The following is a 27,931-nucleotide window of genomic DNA, read 5'->3' on the forward strand; positions in this document are numbered from 1 at the left end:
GATGTGATCCAACTGTCCACCGACTTTTGCAACTCTCTTCAGTGGTGGACAATCTGGACCAATTTGTCCATGGGACGACCATTCCAAATTCTTCAGCCGCAGAAAGTGCTGACGATGGATGCATCTCTCCTGGGGTGGGGAGCTCATGTAGATGGGCTTCACACTCAGGGAGCCTGGTCCTTCCAGGAAACAGGTCTTCAGATCAACCAAATCATCTTAATTCAAACAGACAATCAGGTTGCGATGTACCACGCCAACAAGCAGGGGGGCACCGGATCTCGCCCTCTGTGTCAGGAGGCCATCCATATGTAGCTTTGGTCGCGCCGTCACGGCATGTTTCTCCAAGCCACTTATCTGGCAGGCGTACACAACAGTCTGGCCGACAGGCTAAGCAGGGTAATGCATCCTTACAAGTGGTCGCTTAATATGGGCTTTGTCCGCAAGACCTTCCGAACGTGGGGCACCCCCTCTGTGGATCTTTTTGCCACTCAAATCAATCACAAGGTCCCTCAGTTCTGTTCCCGGCTTTAGGCCCACGACAGATTAGCGTCAGATGCCTTTCTCCTCCATTGGGGACAGGCCTTCTGTATGCATATTGTCCCATACCTCTAGTAGGAAAGACTTTGCTGAAACTCAAGCAGGACCGTGTAACCATGATCTTGATCGCACCCTACTGGCCTCATCAGATTTGGTTCCCTTTTCTTCTGAAGTTGTCCTCCAAAGAACCGTGGAGATTGGAGTGTTTTCCGACCTCCTTCACCCAGAACGAGGGATCGCTTCAACATCCCAACCTCCAGTCTCTGTGTCACGTCTGTGGCCGTGACCCCTCTCAAACTCACCGTATTTCCGGCGGTCAGCTTCTGAGCTGGCTTCCGTCTGTTCTTTGTGAGTTAGTTCTATCTCTGTCTTTGTGTGCTGGCTGCATTAGATTCTGTGTTCTGTCATCCGTTCCAGATTTCAGCCCAGTCCGGGCCGGATCTTCCGGGCTGCCAGACTTGCTTGCTTGGATTGAACCTGCACAGCACCAGTAGTTTTCTGGTGATTGCTGCAGCTTGAGCCTCAGCTGCTGCTGGGCTTATTAGCTAGTTTGAAACCTTTCTGCTTTGCCTTTGCATCGCGTAAGGCTCTGAGGTTTGTTGGGGTGCTGTTTGCACTTCTGCTCAGTCTGGTTTCTTGCCTTGATTCTTGTCTGTTTCTAGTTACTCTGTGTGTAGTTTAGTTTAGGTTTTATTGCTTATTTCCTTGTCTGGTTTCTGGTCTGTAGTCTGTGTCTAGTGCTTGGTTCTGTGTTTCCTGTTTAGTGGCTGCCTGGCAGCTTTCAGTCCTAATCCTTATCTGTTTGTGTTTCTTGTTTTGTGGCTGCATTGGCAGCTTTTAGTCCTACTCTGTTGTGTGTTGCCTGTTGGTATCCAGCCCCTGCCCTGTCCTGCAAAGTCCTGCTGGCCACCTGGAGCCAGGAGCTCAACTCGTGGTGAAAAGTGGCCAAGTGCAGGTGAAGTTTAAGGGTCCCTGCTCTGCTTTAGTCCTGCCTGTTTGCCTCTGCTGCAACTCCAGTCCGGCGTTCCAGTCCTGTTCTGCCTAGTCTCCGGTGTGGGGTGGTTTTGCCTGCCGCTGCCGCTCCTCAGCAGTGGCCCAAGGGCGCACAACCCAGTTTCCTGCTTTGAAAACGTGACACTCTGGCTTTCACAGCCTGGATGTTGAGAGCCTAGAATTTACTTCCTTGGGTCTTTCGGAGGGTGTCTGCCGGGTCTTGCTTGTTTCTAGGAAAGATTCCACTAAGAGGTGTTACTGTTTCAAATGGAGGAGGTTTGCCATCTGATGTGATAGCAAGGCCGTAGATCCTCTATCTTTTCCTACACAGACCCTTCTTGAATATCTTCTACACTTGTCAGAGTCTGGTATCAAGATCAACTCAGTAAGAGTTCATCTTAGTGCAATCAGTGCTTATCATCAGCATGTAGAGGGTAAGCCTATCTCTGGACAGCCTTTAGTTGTTCGCTTCATGAGAGGTTTGCTTTTGTCAAAGCCCCCTGTCAAATCTCTGCCAGTGTCATGGGATCTCAATGTCTTTCTCACTCAGCTGATGAAAGCTCCTTTTGAGCCACTGAATTTCTGCCATCTGAAGTACTTGACCCAGAAGGTCATTTTCTTGGTGGCTGTTACTTCAGCTCGTCGGGTCAGTGAGCTTCAGGCCCTAGTAGTGGGTGCACCTTATGCTAAGTTTCATCACAACAGAGTAGTCCTCTGCATGCACCCTAAGTTCCTGCCGAAGGTGGTGTAGGAGCTCCATCTAAACCAATCAATTGTCTTGCAAACTTTATTTTCCCCTTCCTCATGTGCACCCTAGCGAAAGCAACTTGCACACCTTGGACTGCAAGAGAGCATTGGTCTTTTACGTGGAGTGGATGAAGCCCTTCAGACAGTCCGCCCAAATGTTTGTTGCTTTTGATCCCAACAGGAGGGGAGTTGCCATCGGAAAATGCACAATTTCCAATTGGCTAACAGATTGCATTTCCTTCACTTATGCCAAAGCTGGGTTGACTCTGGAGGGTCATGTCACAGCTCATAACGTCAGAGTAATGGCTGCGTCGGTGGCTCACTTAGTCAGCCTCCATTGAAGAGATTTGCAAAGCTGCAACGTGGTCTTCAGTCCACACATTCACATTGCACTACTGCCTTGAGCAGGATACCCGATGCAACAGTCGGTTTGAGCAGTCGGTGCTGCAGAATCTGTTTGGGTTTAGAATCCAACTCCACCCCCCTAGGCCCGTTTTGTTCTGTTCCAGGCTGCACTCTCAATTAGTTGTATATAGTTTTAGGTTAATCTAAGTTATGTCCTTGCCGTTGTGAGGCCCAGTTGGCCATTGTTTATTGTTTTGGGTGAACCTAGATGCTAGGGATACCCCATGTGTGAGAATTGTTCAGCCTGCTTGTCCTCGGAGAAAGCGAAGATACTTACCTGTAGCAGGTATTCTCCGAGGACAGCAGGCTGATTATTCTCACAATCCCACCCACGTCACCTTGGAGTTATTTCTTTATATTTTTGAACTTAGGAATGCGCGCACATGGCAGGCGGGAAGTCAGTCTGCGCGTGCGTAGTGCACCACCGCACGCGCGCCAGAAGGTTCTGGCAAATCTTTTAATTTTTTGCTATGTCCTGTGCCGATTCCTGGGCCAGCGCGGATCGCCAACCCATGTGTGAGAATAATCAGCCTGTTGTCCTTGGAGAATACCTGCTACAGGTAAGTATCTTCGCTATATAAGGCAGAGGGGCATTGAGGGGGAGGGTAAGAGCAGGTTCAGGTGGTGATCCAGATAATAAATGCTGTGCACTACTATATAGTAGGTTTCAGGTTTGATTCCTGGTTTGCGACTTCTGCTTCCCAGCCCAACTGGGAATGTTGTGAAGGCAGCATACTCAGCCCGCACAGGGTGGGGGGGGGGGGGGAGCTCAGATGTTAAATATATTTGATTATACTGCCCTTCAGTAACAACAAGGTGATTTACAATAAAACCCATCTATAAAATGTTTCAAAACAAACAAAATCAATCAAACTGAAAACTTTAACAAGACACACACAAACTATATGGAAAATCTTCCAGAAGGAAACATGGTGAATAAGAACAGCCAAAACATTGTGGGCTCCCCTCAACCACAGAAAGCATAAATAAACTGGGCAGTTGTGGTTAGTGCAAGGTTTTAAATGGAGCCAGGCCCCCTAGTCCAGGATGGTCACTGAAGTAACCCAGCTGAGGGCCAGATGCACTAAACTTAACGAGCAATCAATGAGCCATTAACGAGCAAGTAGTATACCCTGGCATGCACTAAAGGCATTTCCTGGAATACCCTGTGCTGGAATGTTTATATTGCAATTTCTGTTACTGTCGTAAGTAGTTAAAAGAAGAAATAAAACAATCAAAAATCCATCTGAATGAGCTCATACCCCTCTAATTTCAGAATAAACAAAACCTACAAGTTTCCAGTCTGACTCCCTGTAGCAGGAGCAGCAGCATTGGATGAGTTCCACTTTCTTCTTGGTCTATAAGGCTTTGTCTGCTGTGCTTGGTTTTCAGCTGTTGCTAGTGGGGAAGAAGAAGCTAAAGGGGAGAAACGACAAATAAATAAAATGAAACTCTGTTGCCAAGCCTTCACTTTACCTCTTTTAAATATCAGGAAATGACAAGTGAAACTCAACGCTTGAGTTCCACTGGCAGTACAGAAGGATGTGAGAAAATACCAAAGGGGAAAATAAGTCAGTCTTGAAACTTCATATAAATGTATAATTTTTACAGATCATTGCAGTGATGCCTGTAGTTTATATAGGGAAGCTTCTTAGGAGCTGAGAATATAATAAATATGTCCCACAAAAAAGTTATGATTGCAGTTTATTTACCTTTACCAGCTACATTTTAATGATTGTAGCCAATTAATAATATTTTGTGTAAGGAATTAAGCTCAGTTACAGAACCAGATTAGCATTGCATGCCCTATTGGCTAAGGGTGAATAATGTTTGGAATTAGGCCATGTACATATGTGATATATTGAGGGGATTGTCAACTGATATCAGGGTTTTGGTTTTTTTTATATTGCTAACATGCAGCAGACTAGAAAAGTATATTGTGGTTAGATTTTTAAAGGTCATAGGCCCAGATGCATCAACCATTCGTAAAAAAAATCTAAAACTTTAAAGTCCTTAACGAATTTGAAAAAACGAAGCATGCACCAAAAAAACAAGTCGCACATGTTCGGTGCGGTATTGAAAAGTACAATGTATCAAAGATTCGTAATCCCCGTTGGTAATCGGCCCCTAAAGCATGCGCAGAGCAGCCAAGCGTTATGCTGGCTGCTCTGCGCATGCCACAAACGTCCAAAACAGCAACAACAAAAAAACACGTGGTTCACCGCTTTCCCCTGCATAAAATATCTCAACAAACAACAAAAAAGGATCAGGAGGGGGCAAAGGCGCTCATTAGGAGTGTCCTGTATGGACGGCCTTGCCCCCCCCCCCTCGCCCGAGGTCACCGCTGCTCCTTGCTTCTCCCTGTATGAAATAAAAACTTTTAAAATAAAAATCCAACTTTCGCAGCGCCAGGCCCCCCCTCCCCTTCCTGTCTCTCTCTTCTCCTTCTCCCATCACTGCTCCGCCTCCCGCCATCGTCCGCCTCCGTGCCCCGCTCTCCTGAGTTCGTCGCCGCCGCTCCCCTCCTCTGACGTAGGTTATCTACGTAGGTAACTTACGTCAGAGGAGGGCGGGCACAGGAAGAAGGAGAGAGACGTCGGTGGAGGCAGAACCGATCAACGATCAGTTGTTTCATCCCGTGCAGCGCCTTCAAACACAGGTGAGAGGCGCTGCACCGGCCATTAAGGCGGGGGGGGGGGGGGGTCCGGTGGAGAGGGTGTGGCGGCGACGAACTCAGGGGGGCGGGGCACGGAGGCGGACAATGGCGGGAGGCGGAGCAGTGGTGGGAGAAGAGAGAGACAGGAAGGGAGGGGGGCCTGGCGCTGCGAAAGTTGGATTTTTATTTTAAGAGTTTTTATTTCATACAGGGAGAAGCGGGGAGCAGCGGCGACCTCGGGCGGGGGGTGGGGAGGGGGCAAGGCCGTCCATACAGGACGCTCCTGATGAGCGCCTTTGCCCCCTCCCGATCCTTTTTTGATGTTAGTTTCATTTTTTATTTTAGGCAGAGGGAAGCGGGAAGCTCACTTTTCTTTTTAAACATGATTTTTATGGTGCAGGGGGCAGCGGGGATCTGACAGCTTAGGCCTTAATAACAGGTCTGAGCTCACGTTAAATTTCTGACGGTAGATGATTCGTTGCAATATGGTTAGTGCATTCCGAATTGTCCACATTTCAATGGTAGTTTCTCGTTTGCATTCCCTTTTCTTTAGCTGCTGGCCTCGTCGGAAAATGGCCTTTGATGCATGCTACGGTTGAAAATTTCTTCGTTAAGGGTCAGTAAAGGGCCGTTAAAAGGGTCTTAAGGTTTAGTGCATCTGGGCCTAAGTCATTGTTTGATGACCTACTATTAGTGATGATTGAGTAATTTGTAAGCAGATCCCAAAATATGCAACATACTGTTGCTGTTCATGAGCTAGAATACAGTTTTCAGCATTTTCAAGGTTGATAGCATGTCTTCTTTCTTTCTTTATTTGGGTTTAGCTCACACCATTTTCAATAGTGGCTAAAGATGAGTACAGGTACACTAGCAGGCTTATTTTCGAAAGAGAAGGGCGCCCATCTTTCGACACAAATCGGGAGATGGGCATCCTTCTCTCAGCGTCGCCCACATCGGCATAATCGAAAGCTGATTTTGGGTGTCCCCAACTGCTTCCTGTCGTGGGGACAACCAAAGTTCCTGGGGGCATGTCGAAGGCCTAGCGAAGGCGGGACTGGGGTGTGCCTAACACATGGGCGTTGTCGACCCATAATGGAAAAAAGAAGGGCATTCCTGACAAGCACTTGGGCGACTTTACTTGGTCCATTTTTTCTTACGACCAAGCCTCAAAAAGGTGCCCGAACTGACCAGATGACCACTGGAGGGAATCGGGGATGACCTCCCCTTACTCGCCCAGTGGTCACTAACCACTTCCCACCCCGAAAAAAACAACTTTAAAAACTTTATTTGCCAGCCTGCAATGTCATACTCGGGTCCATCGCAGCAGTGTGCAGGTCCCTTGGGAGGGAGGTATGTGTGTGTCAGCGGAGGCATAGCGAAGGCATGGATGTCCTTCTTTCAAACATTTTGGACGTCCTGAACTGTCCCCCCCCCCCCCCCCCCCACACACACACACACACAGGGACAGCCAAATTTCAAGGGAGTGGAGGAGTGGTCTAGTGGTTAGAGCACTGGTCTTGCAATCCAGAGGTGGCCGGTTCAAATCCCACTGCTGCCACTTGTGATCCAAAATCCAAATAAATAAAGGGGGTGTCAGAGGCATAGCAAAGGCATGGACGTCCTTCTCACAGAAACATCCAGGCATGGATGTCCTTCTCACAAAAACATCCACATTTTGGACGTCCTCAACTGCCATTGCAGGGACGGAGGCATAGCGAAGGACGTCCTTCACCCATACTCTTAAAAAAAAAAAAAAAAAAAAAAACGTCCTTGACGAGCACTTGGACATTTTCACCTGGACTTGTATTTTTCTAGGGTTGTAGAAAAGGTTGTATTTTTCAAAGGTTGTAGACAGCAATTTATTTAAGGTTGTAGACGGCTATTATACACGCAGCTTGTCTGCATGTAAGAAGCCGTCTTTGGCAAGCACAGAGCAGCCATGCATAATGCTTGGCTGTTCTGCACTGGCTTCCCATCCTTAGGAAGAAAATCATGTGCAAATGAGCTAATAATGAGCAGTTCATTTGCATACGATTTCCTTCTTGCATGCCCGTTCCTTTCCGAATCGCTAAGGGAAGGGCTTTTTCCGTTCAGTTAGTGCAGGGGTAGGCAACTCCGGTTCTCGAGAGCCGCAGGTCAGGTTTTCAGGATATCCACAATGAATATGCAGGAGATAGATTTGCATACCATGGAGCTAATGCAATTTCATTGTGGATATCCTGAAAACCTGACCTGCCTGTGGCTCTCGAGGACCGGAGTTGCCTACCCCTGAGTTAGTGCATCAGTTAGTTCACTGCAGTGCCCCCTAGGGTGCCCGGTTGGTGTCCTGGCACGTCAGGGGGACCAGTGTACTACGAATGCTGGCTCCTCCCACGTCCAAATGAGTTGGATTTGGTTGTTTTTGAGATGGGCGTCCTTGGTTTCCATTATCGCCGAAAACCGGGGACGACCATCTCAACATTTATGTCGACCATCTATAAGGTCGACCTAAATGTTGAGATTTGGGCGTCCCCGACCGTATTATCGAAACGAAAGATGGCCGCCCATCTTGTTTCAATAATACGGGTTTCCCCGCCCCTTCGCATGGACGCCCTGCCAGGACGGCCTCAGGAAAACTTGGGTGCCCGGTTCGATTATGCCCCTCTAGGAATTCCTCTGTTCCTGGAGGACTTACAATCTAAGTTTGTACCTGAGGCAATGGAGAATTAAGTGAATTTCCCAAGATCACAAGGAGCAACAACAGGATTTGAACTAGCCTTGCTTTGTCAGCCCAGTAATCTAACCTGTAGGCTACTCTTGCACTTTTGTTTTAGTAACACTTTTATTTATCATATGCACGCATTGCTATCTAAGGATCAGTTTGAAGCAGGGATCCCTAAACATCTTCAAAGGCTCCAACTCATTGTGGGATTTCAGAAGTTCACTCTGTAAATGTGTATAAGGGGTATTGGCATATAGTAGAGACAATACATGGAAGTAGATCTTGTACATATTCACTGTGGATGTCTTGAAAACCATGCTGGGTTGTGATGCTTAATTACCAGATTGGGGACCCCTAGTTTGGAGAAATAAGTTTTATGCTTATGAGGTATGAGGACTCTGGGTTTCTCCAGGGTGCTTCTTCCAAAGCAGGAAGAATTATCTCAGCTGTGTTTGATAATAAAATACACTATTTTCTTTCTTCTACAAGAGATTCTGCAGAATACAGAGCAATACATTTCTTTTAAAAACAATTGTTGAAGAAAAAGTAAAAACGATTAAAAGAAAACTTTAACAATTGCTAAAAGCTGTAGGAGGAGTTCTTGAATATTCAGTAATTAAAAGTGTTTCCTTTGTGAGTTGGATCCTTATGTTTATTGAATTACTTAATATACTGCTTTTACATTGGTGAGGTCAATGCAGTTTACAAAGCATACAAACAACCAGAAGGGAAATCCATAAAACACAGGAAGGATTCAAGCACATCAAAGAGCATAATCAATTTAACACACACAGGAATTTTAAAAAATATAATAAAATAAAATATTTTTTTGCATGATTTAAATGACTGTCTTTTTTGCCTGACTTGTACTCGTTAATTTGCATGTCCTAGACCAACAATTGCAGACATTACTTCTGATCAGAAGTTAGACTGAAGACCCTTGGTTTGATGCAGAACTTGATTTGTGTTTCAGAATCAGGCTGGCTTTTACTGCTCCCCACCCAATCACCTAAGTTCTGCTTTCTCCCTCCTGCCTTATATTTTGGGGGTAATTCTACAAGGGGCCACTTGGATTTAGGCAGTAAGTGCATGTATAAATGCCAGTATTCTAGCCATCTACAAGTGATGAATGCACTTGTGTGTAAATGACAGTATTTTGGGTACACGCAATGCTGTAAGTATGTGCCAGTCTTTGATGTTGTGTACTTTGCACTTGGGTAGAGTTTATGTGGAGTGTGGGCTGGGCACAAGCGTGCTATATATGTGTTCAGCTGTCTAGGTGCAAGCATTTACCCAAGCTGTATGGCTGCTGTAAGTGCTTGTGCCTAAATATATTATGCATATATGTCCTTTTACATTAGTATTCTGTAAAGAAAGGTAGATGTTTACTTTTTTTTATTAGAATAGGCTGTAAAAAAGTGCATTCTTGGGGCCTAAAAACAGACACCTTCTTATAGAATTACCCTCTTGCTGCTCATTAGCTGTCCAGCATCACTCTCCAGTAGTCCCTGCCCTCATCTTTCATTGTCCTTTACCCATTTTCCTACTGCTCCCCATTCGGCAGCCATTCTATCCTGATGTTGCTGTAGCTGACAGTAATCCTCCCCACAATTTGGAATATGTGGCTATCACTCGGAGCCTAGTGCTGCCTTTATGCTCCCCAAAATAGGTTTCATGTCACAGGGGTCTGCAGCTGTGGGAGTGTCTGATGACCTTGGCTGTAGCAGTGCCAGAATTTGGTGACTGCAGGGTGGAGGAGCGCACGGTTGAGAAGGATCAGGGAGGAAATAAGTGTAGGCATCACTGGAAGGGAGGGGAAAAAAAGGAAATACTTGGAAGGGGGAGAGAGAAGAAGGTGAAAAATAGAATGAGAAGGTATATGATGGGAGGGATAGAGGAGGCATGTTGGGAGATAGGATGAAAGATGAAGAGAGGCATTAATTGATGGAGGAAGGAAGGAGAAACTTTGTTACAAAATAAGACAAAAGCACCTTTGAGTTGGGGAAAGAAAGGTGGGAGGCAAATGTAGTGAGAGGGCGAGGAAGAAAGAAGAAAAGACTAAAAAATAATACAAAAGGAGAAACATTGAAAAAGTTATCCAGAAACCAATGGACCACTCATAGTTTTTTGTGTTTTTTTTTTTTAATGAAAATATTGAAAAATTTGATAGTATTTTCTTTAAAAAATTATTGTAGTTCTATTTATTTATATAATGTCTTTGCTAATTCTTGGTAATGTACCACAAGAATCTGAAAAGGTGTTCTGAGTTCTTTAATCCTTGTCGCTGAATCTGCTTGTGTGCTTTCACAGGTAACCAGGGTCCTTATTAGTATTAACAAACCAAACACATAATATAGGGGTCCTTTTACTAAGGTGTGCTAATGGATTTAATGCATGCTAACAAATTAGTGCCATGCAGACCATAGGTTTACAGTGAGCTGTGCGGCATTTGGTGCGTGCTAATCATTAGCACATGCTAAATCTGTTAGCACATCTTAGTAAAAGGACCCCATAGTTTTTTTTTTAATCAGAATGCATCCTTCCAGCTTGCATATAGTTGTGTATACAGACATGATTGCATACATGGGCTACTTCTAATTTCTGATTTTTCCCCCCTTAGGATAAACCAGAGATTTGCTTTATGAAAGGTGCTTATGAACAAGTGATTCGTTATTGTACCATGTACAATAGTAAGGGGCTCATCTTGCCACTCACTCCACAGCAAAGGGAACTGTATCATCAGGAGAAGGCTTACATGGGCTCTGCAGGACTCAGAGGTAGTGAGACCCAAAGTTTTATTTTATTTTATTTGTAGGGGGGGGGGGAGCTCTGCTCAGAGAAACACATCCCACTGATATGTGTGGAAAGGAGGCCTGGTAGTTCTGTCTTTTTTTTTTTTTTTTTTGGGCTTCCAGCTCAGTTGGATGTAGGCTGGGATCTGACATAATAAGCCTTTATTCACAGCTGCCCAGAGAAATCTTCTCCCATTTCGGATCTGGGCGCCCCCCCCCCCCCCAAAACCGCAACTCATCCATCCCAATCATTGCAGCAACCATCCTCAGCTGGAGATCCTGGTCCAGGGCTCTTTTTGGAACATCACACTCGAGGGTAACCATTGTAGGGATGACTGAGATTCCATCCCTCTTCACCCAACTCTCAGGACTGTGAACACCTTGTGTCAGCATTTGGCACATATTTCTGTGTTGTGGTATTTCTGGTATTTCTTATATATATATATATTTTTTTTTAATTCCTATTTCTTAGCTTTGGCTTACACTGTTCTGAACCAGCTGGTGTTATCCCTTCTCATCTTCTCTCTCTCTCTCTCACTTGAAGGAATGGAAGTTCAAACTTGGAACAATCTGGTGTGCACATGTAAGACTCATCTCTAATTCCCTGGCATTGTGGGCTGAGAGGTTTCCACATACACGGCCATTATGTCAGGTGACCTCTGATGTTCATATCTGCTTCCGTCCCTATGGAAATCCCTCAGCCCTGGAGGGGATTCCCACAAAACCCCATTCCCATGCAGGTCTGTACTCCGCAGCCTGTGGCGTACGTAAAGAGGCAGGGTGGGGCCCAGAGTCAGGCAGTGGCCTTGGAGGAGGCAGAGTGCTTCATTCGATGGAGGGATCCGGCTTTTTGGGGGTTAGATGCCCTGGTTTAGCCTTGGCCAGTAGTGAATCTGCTCTGTGTTCCCTCCATGGCCTCTGGTGGGCTGTGTGTCATGCATGATCATGCATCATCTTCATTTGATCTTGTTGGTGACTCCGGATTGGCCCTGCAGACCTTGGTATTCTGATCTCTGGCGTCTTCTGGTAGGTGACTTTCCTCTGCCCAGGGGTTGGGAGCTCTTTGATAGGGGTTGGTAGAGATGGAGGGTTTGGATTCCTTTTGGCTTAAGGTGTGGCCATTGAAAGGCGGTGCTTAGAGAAGCGCAGGTTTTCCTCCGCAGTGATTTCTACCCTCCTGCAGTCCAGGAAGACCTCCACATCCCTGGCTTACATCAGGATCTGATGGATTTTTGAATCTTGATGCAGGGAATGGGCTCTATCCCCCTGGAGGGCTCAGGTTCCCGATATTTTGTGGTTCCTGCAACAGGGCCTGGATCAGGGGTTCTCCTAGTATCCCTGGGGGTCCAGATGGCGGCACGTTCCAGCTTTTGGGGAAAGGTGAAGGGCAGCTCTCTGATTCTGCACAGGGAGGTGGCTCAGTTCTTGAAGGGAGTGGTGCATTTGCGCCCTCCACTTTGTCCTTCCTTTCCTTTGTGGGACCTCAATTTGGTTCTCTGGACAGTGTTAGGGGCTCCGAGCCCTTGTGCTCAGCTTCCACCAAGGACCTCACTCAAGACAGTATTTCTGGTAGCGATCACTGCCACTCGGAGGGTCTCAGAAATCCATGCCCTATTGTGCCGGGAACCTTAATTGTCCTATACGGAGGATTTGGTATCCTTGTGTACGGTTCGATTCTTTCTGCTGAAGGTGGTGTCTCAATTCCATGTGAATCAGGAGATGTGTTTGCCCTCATTCGTGGTGGTGGGGGGGGTTCTTCTCCTGAGAACTGGAGGTTCCATAAACTTGATGTCCAGAGGACACTTCGTAAGCTTTGCCATCAAGCCCAGCATCCTGTTACCAACAGTGGCAGATCCAGGTTACAAGTACCTGGCAAGATCCCAACCGTTACAATACATTTTATCCTGCTTATCCTAGAAATAAGCAGTGGATTTTCCCCAAGTCCATCTTAATAATGGCTTATTGACTTTTTTTAGGAAGTTATCCAAACCTTCTTAAAACATCGCTAAGCTAACTGCTTTTACCACATTCTCTGGCAACGAATTCCAGAGTTTAATTACATGTTGAGTGAAGAAATATTTCGCCGATTTGTTTTAAATTTTCTAATTTGTAGCTTCATTTCGTGCCCCATAGTCCTAGTATTTTTGGAAAGAGTAAACAAGCAATTCATGTCTACCCGTTCCACTCCACTCATTATTTTATAGACCTCTATCATATCTCCCCTCAGCTGTCTTTTCTCCAAGCTGAAGAGCCCTAACCTCTTTAGACTTTTCTTTTAGGGAAGTCATCCCATCCCCTTTATCATTTTCGTTGCCCTTCTCTGTATCTTTTTTAATTCCACTATATCTGTTTTTAGATGTGATGACCAGAATTGCACACAGTATTCAAGGTGCAGTCACACCATGGAGCGATAAAGGCATTATAACATCCCCATTTTTGTTTTCCATTCCTTTCCTAATAATACCTAATATTCTATTTGCTTTCTTTGCTTCCACTGCAGACTAAGCAGAGGGTTTTAATGTATCATCAACAATGACACCTGGAGCCCTTTCCTGGTTGAGTACTCCTAATGTGAAACCTTGCATCACATAGCTGTAGTTCGGGTTCCTCTTTCCCACATGCATCACTTTGCACTTGCTCAGGTTAAACATCTTCTGTCATTTGGATGCCCAGTCTCGTAAGGTCCTCTTGTAATTTTTCACAATCCTCTTGCAATTTAACAACTTTGAATAACTTTGTGTTGTCAGCAAATGTAATTATCTCACTGGTTACTCCCATCTTTAGATCATTTATAAATATGTTAAAAAGCAGTGTTCCCAGCACAGACCCCATGCGGAACACCACTATATACCCTTCTCCATTGAGAATACTGACCATTTAACCCTACTATCTTTTAGCCATTTTTTAATCCACAATAGAACATGACTCTCCAATTTCTTCTGGAGTCTTTAATGAGGTACTTTGTCAAATGCCTTTTAAAAATCCAGACATACAGTATCAACTGGCTCACCTTTATCCACCTGTGTGTTCACTCCTTCAAAGAAATGTAGCAGATTTGTGAGGCAAGATTTCTCTTGAGTAAATCCATGTTGGCTTTTTCTCAACAATCCATGCTTTTGTATAATCTCATTAATTTTGTTCTTTATAATTGTCTCCACCATTTTTCCTGCACTAGCGTCAGGCTCACCGGTCTATAATTTCCCAGATCACCTCTGGAACCTTTTTTTAAAAATTGGCATTACATTGGACACTCTTCAATCTTCCGGTTCCGGTACCATGCTTGATTTTAAAGATAAATTACATATTACTAACAATAGTTCCACAAATTCATTTTTCAGTTCTGTCAGTACTCTGGAATGAATACCATCCGGCCCAGGCAATTTATTACTCTTCAGTTTGTCAAATTGTCCCATTACATCTTCCAGGTTTACAGAAATTTGATTCAGACTCATCAGCTTTGAATACCATTTCCCAAATCTTCCTCAGTGAAGACTGAAGCAAAGAATTCATTTAATCTCTCTGCTATGGCCTTGTCTTCCATGAGTGGTTCTTTTACCCCTCGGTCAACTAGAGGTCCAACGGATTCTTTTGTCAGCTTCTTGCTTCTAATGTACCTAAAAAAGTTTTTACTAGGGCTGTTCAGTTATTAAAATTTTCAATTCGTATGATTAGTTGCATAAAGTGTCCTCACACTTTCACCTGTATAGTGCGAAATATAGACAGCAGATGTAAATTCTCAAAACTTGGCATATTGTACTTCAGTTACTAATCCTATATAATAAAAAGCACCTCCAACATTCTGAAGCTGACTCTGTGGCACTGTGGTAGTGTAGGGTTCGTTAAGTCTGTCATTCAGCGTTTCATTGGCTCTCACTGTCCCCGCCCTCACGTCGAGGAAACGGAAAGCTGCATAGTTGCCAAGCAAACAAACGCGACATCACAGGAATGAAGAACCAATCAGACAGAACGGAACTTGGAGGAGGGAAGTGGAGTGGATTGAATCTCTAACAAACAATCATATACAGGGAGGTAAAAACATCAGTGGAGGCAAGTGCACAGAACGGAAGGGAAGACAAACATTTAATCATTTTGTCACTCACACATTTCACACACACACACACACACACACACACACACACACACACACACATCACAATCACTCTGTGTATCTCTCTCTTACACTGTAAAACACACTGTCACTCTCAGTCTCTCACATGGGCAACTGTATGTTGCATTTTCACGAGTAAGGAGCTCTTCTGATGTGATTGTTAAACTGAAGGGCCTGAACAAGGAAAACTTTTACCACATTGTAACACAATTTACACAAAAACTATTGTATATAAAGAAATCTTACACAATGTAAACAACAATTATATTCAGAATACAACCGTGGAAATAATGGCAGGAACTCATTACATTGCTAGCACCCGTTTCATTGTGTTAAGAAACAGGCCTTTTTTACTAGTCTGAAAATAAAATCATTTCTCTTACCTTTGTTGTCCGGTGATTTTATTTTTCTAATAATCTTATTCCCTGTTTCTGGTTCTTTTCCTCTGTCTGTGCTCTGAACTCTATTTTCAGACCTCCTTTCTCCTCCCTATTTCTTTTCTCTCCTTTTCTCTTCACTACTTCTTCCCTAAACCATCTTTCATGTTCAAATTTCTGCCATTTTTATTCCTTCTTATATCTGTCTTGTTTCCCTTCCCTTGCCGTTTATCCATGGGCACCATCTCCTCTCTCCTGTCTGTCCTCTCCTCCTCTCTGTGGGCACCATCTCCTCCGGTCTCTCCTCCCACCCCATGGGCACAGTCTCCTTTCTTCTCTCTTTCCCTTCCTCTCTATGGACACTATCTCATCCATCTGTCTTCTCTTCCCTTCCTCTCTCTGTGGGCACCATCTGTCTTCTCTTCCCTTCCTCTCTCTATGGGCACCATCTGTCTTCCCTTCCCTTCCTCTCTCTATGGGCACCATCTGTCTTCCCTTCCCTTCCTCTCTCTATGGGCACCATCTCATCTTATTCCTTCCCTTCCTTTCCTCTCCACTGGTACAATCTAATTTCCCCTCCCCCTGGGAGTTCCTGCAGCTTTTTCTCTCCAGCTGCTCTGCATTCTCTCCTAACCCCTCCCCCCTACACCAACAGCCTTTTCTTTCCTTTTCTTTCCTTTCCTACCACCCTGTGACTCTCTCAGACTCTTCCTCCCTCCTGTAATATATTCTTCTCTCCTACCGTTGTCCCCCTCTGTCCCTGATGCTCCTGCAACTTGTTCACTCCTGTCCACTGCACACCCGCCTGCTGCACACTGCAGCCTTTTCTCTGCTGCCACTGCACTTGCTGGCATCTCAACCCACCCCCGCCACACATGGCCCTCCAGATTTGCTTTTTACATATGGCAGAATTAACCACACGCTTCTCTGCTCCTCTCTGTAACTGGAGCCCTCCCTTTCTAACGTCCGGCTCTTGCAGCAGAAAACAGGATGTTTCATCAGAGAAGAGAGAGCTCTGGTTACAGAGAGCAGTGGAGCAACGTGTGTTTAATGCTGACGTGTGTACAAGGCAAGTTCGGAATGTAGCGGGCGTGCGGGGCGAGCGGGATGAGATGCCAGAGAGTGGGATGGCAGGAGAGAAAAGGTTTCCGGTGGCGGGTAAGAGAGAACAAGCTGCAAGAGCACCGGGGAGGGAGGGAGCAGCATGACGCAATTAATCACGTTAAAATTGTTAGCGCAAGCTAAAATGTTAACGCATTAATCACGTTAAAACGTGTTAAATGAACAGCCCTAGTTTTTACTATGTGTGTTTGCCTCCCAACGCAATCTTTTTTTCAAAGTCTCTCTCTCTTTGCCTTCCTTATCAGCACTTTGCATTTGATTTGCCATTCCTTATGTTGTTTCTTATTTTCAGTCCGATCCTTCTTCCCTTTTCTGAAGGATTTTCTTTTAGCTCTAATAGCTTCCTTCACCTCACTTTTTAACCATGCCAGCTGTTGTTTGGCCTTCCTTCCTCAATTTTTATACATGGAATATAACTTGCCTGGGCTTCCAGGATGGTATTTTTGAACAGCTTCCACGCTTGATATAAATTTTTGACCTTCACAGCTGCTCCTCTAAGTGGGTTTTTTTTTCACCGTTCTTCTCATTTTATCATCATCTCATTTTTGAAAGTTAAATGCTAACCTATTTGATTTCCTGTGTAGTTACTCCAGAGCTGATATTAAATCTGATCATATTATGATCACTATTATCAAGCGGCCCCAGCACCATTACCTCCCACACCAGATCATGCGCTCCACTAAGGACTGATATGGCTGTTCCTTGCTATTTGCAAGGTAATGAATGCGACTCTAGTGGTTTTCTCACTTGGTTTTTGCAGCTGCAATGGTTGATGGGATTGGGAGCGTTGCAAAAAAGAACCTTCTGATGCTTGGGTAAATACATAGCTGGATTTCACCATAAGTTCATAAACTTATGCACAAGAGCGGCATATTTTGTTTTGTGAGTTGTTGAATTTTATATCGTTGGAAGGATGCGCTGTAATGTTTGAAAACAAGTATGCTGAACTTAGATCATTGGACACTTGGGTGCTTTAACATCGATTTAATCATTGACAAGACAATCTTCAGACTTCTGATGCAGCCTTTTTAACTGAAACACGGCCTGTATCGAATCAAGTGAAGATTTTTTTTTTTTTTTTAAATTAAAGGACATTTTTCCACTGTTCCTTTTCCCAAATTTAAACTCCTCAGGATAAGCTCTGCAAAATGTTGAAAATGCTACAAAATCCATGAATTTGCATGTTTTGTTTCTATCTTTTTGCTAGTATGAGAGTTGTGGTTCAGATGAATAAAACATATGCAGACAAATCAATCTTCCTTTGATGTCTGCCCACCCTAAGCAGTCTTTCCTCTGGTGCTACGGTAACCTCCACCTCATGAAAATGCAACTTTGTCATCTTGAGCACTAGTGGCATCTCACACCGTGTACACCTCATCTGAAAGCTTACAAGAAATTCTTGTATGACTACCATGTTTGTCATCATTCATTCATGTAAACACTGATTATCACCTCTTAAGTAGAGAGGAAATAGGATATTTCTGTAGCCTGTGCAAGTTTCTCAAGCAAAATATCTTTCCTGTTCTCTACCCTTTCATCTGATTCTCTTTCTTCTGCTCTTTGTTTTCTCTGTCCATGTCTGTCTACTAGTTCCTACTCCCCTCCCTCATCCCCCTCTCCAGCTCTAAATTCAACCACTTCCCAACCCCTGCATCAGTAGTTTGCACACCTTTTATTTGCCTTCAGCTCTTGATGCATCAAAGGTGATTATAATTTTGCACTTTTCCATGACCCTCCTCCAACAGGTCTCTTCAAGCAATCCTTTAAACCTTTCCTTTAATACATGATTGTTACCAACCTTTAGACTGGTGTGTGTCCTAAAAGGGGGGGAAAGACCAAAGAAGCTCCAACATAGGGATTTTTGTTAAAATCAGCGCGACACAAACATATAAAGCAGAGTCTGTTTTATACATTTGTGTCTTGAGTTGATTTTAATAAAAATCCTTATATTGGAACCTCTTCAGCCTTTCCCACTTTTTGTCTTTTTGTTGCTTGTTTTTTTTTTTTGTTTTTTTTTTTTTGGGGGGGGGGGGGGGTATCTTCTGTTTTATTTTTGTTCCATCTCAGTGGGAATGGGCTATCATCAATCCATACCTAAAGGATACTAGGTCCAGTTCTACTGTGGTATCTTAACTACTGTCTCATCTCTATTCTGCCCTTTCACTGAAATAACTGAGATACTTATCTCCATTAGAGCTTTGTTTTGGTCGATATCATTGCCCTTCATCTCAAACAAAGAGGCTTTAGAAACCACTACAATATGGTACATACTGTGCTTGACCACCTGAATTTTATCTGTTTAACGTGGCCATGAGCAGGGAGGTGCGCTGATTTTTCTCTTGACCTCTCAGCTGCTTTTGATTTAGTTAATCTTACCATCCTTCTGTAGCAGATGTCTAAATTTTAACATTTATTTATTTGAATTTAGCTCACACCATTTTCAGTTCTAGCTTAAGGTGAGTTACATTATGATACAGTAGATAGTTCCCTATCCTGGAGGGCTTAGAGTCTAAGGGCCCTGTTTTACTAAGGTGCACTAATGCTAGAGAGACACATAGGTGCCTCTCACGTTAGCACGCGCCAAAACCACTAGCATGCATATAGCGCGGCTTAGTAATTGCACAGACCGGGAGATGGATCTTGAGGTGATAGTATCTGAGGATCTGAATGCAACGAAACAGTGTGACAAGGTGGTGGCTGTAGGCAGAAGGATGCTAGGCTATATAAAGAGGGGTAAGCAGTAGAAGAAAGGAGGTGTTGTTGCCCCTGTACAAGTCCTTGGTGAGGCCCCACCTGGAGTATTGTGTTCAGTTTTGGAGACCGTATCTTGCTAAAGATATAAGAAAACTTGAAGCGGTCCAGAAGAAAGCGACAAGAATGATATGGGGCTTGCGTGAAAAGACATATGAGAAGAGTCTGGAAGACCTGAATATATACACCCTAGAGGAGAGGAGGAACAGGGGAGATGTGATACAGATATTTAAATACTTGAAAGGTATTAATATAAGAACAAATGTTTTCCAGAGAAGGAAAAGTGTTAAAACTAGAGGAAATGAATTGAGGTTGTGGAGGAGGGGGTTAGACTTAGGAGTAATGTCTGAAAATTCTTTTTCACGGAGAGGGAGGTGAATGCCTGGAATGACCTCCTGAGGGAGGTGGTGGGAAAAAAACTGGCAGAATTCAAAAAGGTGTGGGATGAACACAGAGGATCTCTAATTAGAAAATAAACGATATAAAAACAAAACTTTAAGGGTTGCATACATGTTTGCATGTGAAGTGGTGCTTAGATGATAACTCTGGCTACATCAACTAAGGCTAGGGTAGGGTTGTGCAGTCCAAGTCCCGCAAATGGCGATCCGGTTTAGGGTGGGCTGGAGAGAGCTTCGACGGAAACTCCAGTGGTTTGGAACATGAGGACCGTGCTGGGCAGATTTTACGGTCTTTGTCCTGCAAATGACAAGACGGGTTTGGATAGGCTGGACTGGGCTTTGATGGCAACTCCAGTAGTTGGAATATAAGGACAGGGCCGGGTGGACTTCTATGGTCTATGTCCCAGAAACACCAAAGAAAGACCATGATCAAGTAAATAATGTCACGTTCATTGTTGATTGAAATCTTGAATTGATAACGAATGTGACTGTTGGGCAGACTGGATGGACCATTCAGGTTTTTATCTGCCGTCCCTTACTATGTTACTGTATGTATACATTAAGTAATGGAGGATTAAGTGACTCACCCAAGGAGCAGCAGTAGGATTTTAGCAGTTCTGTTATACTGTTCTCTTTTCTTTCTCCTTTTCTATCCAGATGGAATTCTTTCATATTCTTTTGATTTATTTATATTATTTGATGTGTAAACCGCTTAAATAGATTTGATGAGCAGTATATCAAGTAATAAAGAAACTTTGGGATTGAACCTGGCTGCCCTGGTTGTCAGACTGGTGTTCTAATCTACTTAACTCCATCTCTGGCACAGTTCATTCCTGTTTTGAAATATCTTTCTGACAGATCATTCGGCATCTACTGGTAAGGTTCTTTTTCTGTTTCTTGTCCCCTTCCTTGTGGTGTCCTCCAAGGCTGTATTCTGGGCCCTATTCTTTTTAACATATATCTTGCTCACCTTGTAATACTAATACAGCCTTTTGGTTTTACATTCTTTATGCTGATGACATTGTTACTCTGTAATGTTGATTCCCTTTATATGTTTCACCTCCAACCTGTTTTTCCTCCAGTGGCCTCAAGATCAATTTTGTTAAGACTGACACTGTTATTTTTCCAGACAAGACTCACCCACTTTGTTTTATCTCCATATTCAGGGTATTCCAATCTCCCTAAAGGAGTCTGTGAAAATTTTAGGTGTACCGTTGACAAATACCTCACCTTTGACCCCCATATCTCCAAACTGGTAGAAAAAAAATCTTGATTCACTCTTTGTCAGATTTGTACACACTGTTCCTCAAAAGTTCTGCAACTGCTTGTTCACTCTGTAGTTCTGTCTTGGTTAGATCACTGTAACTCTCTTTATGCTGATCTGTCTACTTTGCGAATATGTCATTTACAATTAATTCAAAACATTGCAGTAAAACTCATTCTTGGAAAATAAAATGACAAGAATTAATCCCCTTCTTGAGGAAAAACATTGGCTCCCAGTATTGTATCACATTTATTTTAAGATCCTTACAGTTGTGCATCAGATCTTTTATATAGGGCTTATTTCTTCACTTTCTTTTTTTTTTAATAGAAAATGTAGGCAGGTAAAGCCTATCCAGTCTGCCCATCCATACCATCTACTTACCCCTTCCTCTCCCTGACAGACACTATGTACTTGTCTTTTGTCTCCAGCATCTCCACTGGCAGGCCGTTCCACGAGTTCACCCTTTCAGTGAATAAGTATTTCCTTAGGTTACTCTCGAATCTGTCCCTTTCACCGTCATCTTATGCTACCTCATTCTAGAGCTTCCTTTCAATTGACTCGACTTTTGTGCATTTTTGCCATGGAGTTGTTTAAATGGCCTATTTCCCACCTTCTTTCAAAATATTTATATATCTTTGTCCCTATACTGCTTACACACGTGCCCGCTTATTACATTCATCACAACATAATCTCATTTTCTTTCTAATCTCTGCATCAGGCATGATCATACATTTGCTCCTGTTTGAAGATAGTTGCCCCCCCCCCCCCCCATCCCAAACAACCACTCTGTAATTAACTCATTTTGTATATTTACACAGATATCTCCTTCCGAAAATTAAAAAAAAATTTGGTAAGGCATTTCCATTTGATTAGACTTGGCTTCCAGGTCCAGGGATATCCTGATTTTGATCCTGACCCCAATGTTTCTCCATAATGTCCATGCATGTCATCTGTCTTTTCACATCCTCCCCCTTTCTTGTTAACATATTTAAGTTTACTTTCCTTGTCTTTAGTCTATGTACTGAGAAATATTATGCAACCTAGACCATTTGCTTGGAGTTTTGCCTCCTATCTTAATATTATGCTTGGGTCTCTTTGTCATATACTACAGCTTTTTTTTCTTACCATCTACTGTACTTTTTATGGGCATGTCCAGTATTACCATCCTTTTGGGTGCTGCATTTATCGTTTTTATGGATCAATTCAATAGTGCCATACAATTCTGATTATGGTGAGCACAGCAGTGCCCCAGTTCACTTAAAACTTCTGTAGTAGTAGATGGGACTAAGCAGTAGGATTCATATATTGTATTTTTTTTTATTTAAAAATCACAATCCAATGATCCAAATATCTATTCCTCAGCAGAGTGTGTGTATATATGTGTGTGTATGTGTGTGTGTGTGTGTGTGTATATATATATATATATATATATATATACGCAATGAGATGGAATGTAATTCCATGCAGCAATATGAAGTAATTACATAGACAAAATTAAAGTTGACAGTTTCAGTCCTAAGAATGAGAAAAGGCCCATGTAAATATCTTTTCAGTTCAAACAACGAGCACTTCATGTCTCACAGCCTGAATTTCAGAACTAATATCTTTTAAACTTGAGGCACTGTTCTCTGGGTAGCCAGTGAAGATAAAAAGACTGGCTTAATAGGATTAAGGTGCTGAATTACAGCCATAAACTTTGCAGCAGCATTTTATGCCATCTGCAAAGAGTTTACCATAACATAGGTAACCGTGACACCCTTTTCCAGCCCCTTAATACTCTGAACGTGCATTAAAAAATAACTACACATTCACTTTGTATTAAGTGGGAACAACGTGGCCGCAGCTTTATTAGAAGACATAACTGTATATAATATAGACAATCAAAACAAGATCCCCGAGCCACACTGTAAGCTCTTACAAAGCTACAATTAAAGCACCCAGTCCACCGCTATAAGCAAGACTGCGCTATATGTGGTACACAGGACGCTCCTGCCACTGAGTGTCAATTCGTCAGTTAACATTCCTGAACCCCCTTTCTGGCTGCTGAAGTGCTAATAACACTGCGAAAGGGTGATGTCACGCTCCAAATTCCTGGAGTGCTCCAGATAGTTGTATTCCCAACAGTTGAGATGCTGCCTGTACCCCCTTATATTGTGCCTCTGATCATCAAAACCTGCAGAAACAGAACAAGAAAATTAGATTGCACCATGTAACCATCAAGTATGTGTTGTGTCCCCTGTCATCACATGGCAGTGAAATGCTGTTAAAGATGCACTGCCAACTGCACCTTCAGGCTTTCGCTTTCTCGTCATGCATGCCTAGGCGATGTTGCCCAATCCCTCCTATATGGATAATGAGCAATGCTTCTCAGTGGGGACGCTCTTGGTTGCCAGGGCAAGCTGCATTGCCATGCCAGCATGTAAAGTGCTCACTGCCATCACACAAAGGTGACTGCCCTTAGAGATACGCTTATGTCAACTGGACCCTCAAGCTTAGGTTCTTCCAGCGGGCATTGCTAGGGGGGTGATGGCCAATCTATCTCGCCCAGATCATGAGAAGTGTTTCTCAATAGGGATGCTCTCGGTGGCTAGGGCCAACCGTATCGCCAAACCGATACATATAGAGGCTTCCCAATAGTAGGAGATTCTGCTGTCCGCGTTCGACTTTGGAACCGTCTTCTGCCACAACAGTGCCTTCTTTCGGTGTTTTACACCCCAACTGAGGAGCAGTAAATTCAAACAAAGGATTAATGACATACGAGCTGGTCCTGATGCAACCATCAGCCTGTATGGAGTTCTAACCATTGAGGAAAGTAAGACATTCCTTAGCCTTACGCCCTACATCAGATACTGTCCAGTTTATTCCAGATGAACACACATCCATAATAAAATCTCTGTACTGCCCCCCCTGATGCTTTGAAAGCATGTACGCCCCAAGGCAGTAACTATGTGAATTGGGACCTAGGATAGACCACAAACTGAAATGCTTTACCAGGCACTGGGCACACAGCATCCATGGGCCCATAACTGCACTACAAGAGGGGAAATAATGCAGGTAACCTCCATCTATCGACAGATGTTAATCCCAGTCAAGCCAAACCGTAAATGCTGGTAAGTATATGGGAGTTTTAAATATGAAGATCAGCAGAGTTACCAGATACCAGTAATTTAAGCAAGCATTATGATAAGCGAAAGCAGAATGATGTATCATGCACAGATAAAACTGGACAAGTGGATTGACATTACCAAATCTTCTAACTCTCCTTACTGTATATTGACTGCGTGTCCAGCAACAGCCGGACAAGGTTTGCAAACAAATCCTGCTAAGATAAATTCAGTAGACAAGGTGAGATTGGTGGGTTCATGATCCAGGCAACAGTGATAATGATAAATCATTAATACCTTAGAAGAAATGTGTGTACCATAAGAAAAATGGGTCCCCATTGCCATATCTTGATAAGGAAGGCAAGCCTCTAATGAAAACCACAGGCTAAAGTCCTAGCAAGCTAGCAGAGCATCTGTATAGTTAAGGTAAGAAGATCAAGGCAGCTATCTCAAGAATACAACTCAAATATGATGTGCCTGCAATTCAGCAGCATTGACTCAAAATTACCAACTGGTGCCTGTCCCTGAGGCACTAGCTTTCCTTTAGTGAAGAATCAATACCTCCCCTTAGGGAAGAATCCAGTCAAGGATTCTTCTGCACCCAATCCAGACGCTCTGATTAACGCATAAGGAAGAGAACACCAGGGATAGGACAAACGTTAAGGTAGAATCCAATGAGTACCAGATGTTGACTGCATGGCAACCCCCAGTTCTGATAGCTGTCTCCATGCATAACACCCAGGCAGTCAGTGGTACAGGAGCAGATCGGTACCCCTCAGGAGGGTTATGGCCCCCCCCCCCCCCCCCCCCCCACTTCAGTACCAAATAATTGGCGAGAGATACCCATCAGCCTTTTAAGCACTGGCATTTCTGTGATGCAGGAAAGAATGTATATGTGATGAGAGCCATGAGGAGCGCACCCTCCCCCCCAGCAGTGCTATTGGGCCTGAAAACGTAAACTCTCTTATGCAATGACATGGCCATTAGAACCGGTATCCTAAATTGAATTGAGGTCAAAAGTATCTGGCACGGTTCCAAACTAGAGATTGGGTTTCATTGCTTATCCCGAGAATAAGCCATGAAAATATTATTTTTATTTTTTTTATTTTTAATCTTCCCATGTCCCTGTTAATAACGACTGGTGGATTTTTCTTTCAGGAACTTGTATGCACTTCTTTTAAAACCCTGCTAATCTAAAGTGACCTGTCCGTTCTAAAATGATACTTCTAACCCGCTTATTCCCCATAAAGGTCCGAGGCGACTGACGGCATCTAAAACTTCTTTAATGTATAACCTATACCCCAGTCATTCATGATATCTACCAGTCATTTGTGAAAGGTAAAGTTTTCACATTCTAATGTTGGAATTGTTTTATTCCACTGCACAGCAGTGAAGTTTTCTGTTACTCATCCCCAAAATTCAGGCATCCCCTTATATTACTGGATACCTTGGTGTGCTCGCATTAGGAGGGTGTCATGGTCACCAACAAACCATTGATTGTGTATATCCTGCTAACACCTGGGATAACAACGTAGCCCAAAGTGGGGGTTTTTTTTTTTTTGGGGGGGGGGGGGGGGGTTGTTTTGTTTTTTTTTTATAACCAGGAGTATCTGTGATTGTCCCTTACCTTTGTGCTGTACAGCCCTGAGCGGGGAACTTCTAGTATGAAGAAATGTCATACGAGAACAGTACTGTAACTGGCCCGCTCCTGAACAGTCATTCCACACCACCCCTGGAATCATTCTGTGGCTAATACAGGATAAGAGGAGACTTTGTTAAAAGGAGGTAGGGAAGAAAGGAGTGACTGGGAATCCGCCATCAGCCTTACCAAGGATGTATCTGCTTTGGCCCCAGTATAATTCCGACCTGACCTTGATATCCTGTCTGAACTGGTAATAGCCCTACTAAAACAAGCTGCCATGGGACTTGTGCCTTTACTGGTGGGTTTTTCTTTTTGAGATGCATTAAACAGAACTGCACGTAATAAACATAATACTGTAAGCCTGCTCTCAGAGAAGTGAATGTGAATCCACTATCTAGTCCCAAAATTATGTATTTGCCCATGGCCTAGTAAGAGGTCAACCCCAACATGATCTGTCCTATGAACTCCTTCCAGCCCTTGCTTGGCTCGGCTGCAGTGGGATTGGAGTCTCAGGACCGGCCCTTTAAGGATTCCCTGACCCGCACTGCACATTCTTCACCGTATAAGAAGCAACAAATTACTGTGCTAAGATACATCAAGGCAGGTAAAATAAAAGGGTTATGAAATATAAAGTAAAAGATTTTTTTTGGTTTTGTAAATGTAAAATTAATAAAGGACTTGCAACCCATCCACACTAAGCAACATAGAAAACATAGCTAAGTAGAAACAGTCACATCTCTGCATAAAACCAGTAAATAGTAACAAAGGACAGATAAAACCATTTCTTTAATTCATAAACCTTACCACAAAGCAAGCCACAAAAACTTACTGCCTTTTCTTTGCAGCCCGCTTACAAGGGACTATGTACAACTCAGGTATTTACAGGTGTTGTTGAATTACAGCCCTCTCAAAAGCCAAAGGGAAAGAATGGTTCAGTCTAAGGCATTGCTCTCTTGCAGCAAGATCAAGCATCTCCAGGCCAATCACACAAGTGCTAAACACCTTTGGCCGATTTCCTGGAGAAGCTTTATAAATAAAATAAGCTCAATCACAAGTTACAAGTACCACCTGCCAGGCTGTACAGGCTCCTCTACTGTAAAATCCTGTATTAAAATATGTGCCTAGCATTATTAACTGGGCACTGGATTAAAAGAGACATTGTTCTGCTCGCAGCAATCTGGCAAAATGTGATTACAGTTGCTGGGACTGTGGAAATACAGTTGCCAGAAGATCAATGCTTTTACCTAAGCAGAAACTGAACAGGAGTAAAACCATATTTCATTTCCAGAGCTTAGGCACTTCAAGACTGCAACTTTCTACTTTACAAATTTGCCTATTTTAAAACTTTTCTTAAAATACCACACACAAACTGGAGGAGAAGTGATAAAATTCTATCATATTCATTTGCACTGGAATATAAACAAGAAATCCCTCTTGGTTAAAAGACCATCCAGCCACACAATTCAAAACCACATGTGCTCTAAAAAGGCTTAAAAGCTGTTTGTATATTGAAAAGCAAAGCTGGTTTCTTTCCCAGCAAATAAAAGTGGTCAAGCAGGTCCCTTCATCGGTTCAGGTGAGAAGCTGGATTGCGTAAGCATAAACTTAAATCAAATCCTGATGAAATTAAACTTGAAATGGCTTCCAAGGGCCGGTCCTGCCCTGCGGTTATTATAAGTTAGTGAGGGGGGGGAGGGGTCAGTGCCAAGACAGCTGCTAAAGAAGAGTACCGATCTGATCTGACCTGCAGTGCAAGAAAACTCCATTTTCATTCATTGGGGCCACAAAGCCAGGCACTGAATTCGACTTTCTTGGCCAAAGAGGTGCTGTGAGCACAAACTTCCTATTGCAGGACGCCTAGGCCTTGTTCTACAGCCTTCTTCGCCTCCCCATGTTTCATTCAACATCTTGCTGGATAGTGGGCACAGTACTTGCCTGTGATTCAAGCAGCACCTTCCTGTTGCTAGGCTAGCCTCTCCTTCCCAGCACTTTATACTCAGGCTATCCTGAATAGGGCTCTCACCCCCCCCCCCAAGACAGCATCATGACTGCCATTTAAACCCCTGGGGGGGCATGGAGGGACAGGGTGGGGGCGGGGGTTGGGTGCTTCCAATAAGGTTTCTATAAACCTCCATGGGCCCTACGATAAGGGAGATTTTTTTTTTTTTTTGGGGGGGGGGGGGAACCTCAGATGAGTCCTCCCGCCATCATGCTGACCCAGCCTGGGAGATCTACGAAGTGCAGGTGGGTGAGCAACAGCGTCAGCAGGCTCAGATAAGACTTCCCTACAGGGGCAAGACACCCACACACAGCAGCACAACCGTACGGTGCAAT

The 27,931-nt window shown here is 43.7% G+C and overlaps 1 protein-coding gene across 7 annotated transcripts in view; it reads left to right on the forward strand.

The window, feature by feature from the left end:
* The window catches only part of ATP2C1 (ATPase secretory pathway Ca2+ transporting 1), a 291,909-nt gene that overhangs the window by 169,779 nt on the left and 94,199 nt on the right, over window positions 1-27,931 (forward strand). For all 7 annotated transcript variants that reach the window (XM_030206388.1, XM_030206411.1, XM_030206380.1 and 4 more), the window contains one exon: window positions 10,660-10,816. In XM_030206388.1, coding sequence (XP_030062248.1) covers window positions 10,660-10,816 — 157 coding nt within the window. The remainder of the gene's footprint in view (window positions 1-10,659; window positions 10,817-27,931) is intronic.

The sequence above is a fragment of the Microcaecilia unicolor genome, chromosome 1, assembly GCF_901765095.1.
Source record: "Microcaecilia unicolor chromosome 1, aMicUni1.1, whole genome shotgun sequence".
Lineage (NCBI taxonomy): Eukaryota > Metazoa > Chordata > Amphibia > Gymnophiona > Siphonopidae > Microcaecilia > Microcaecilia unicolor.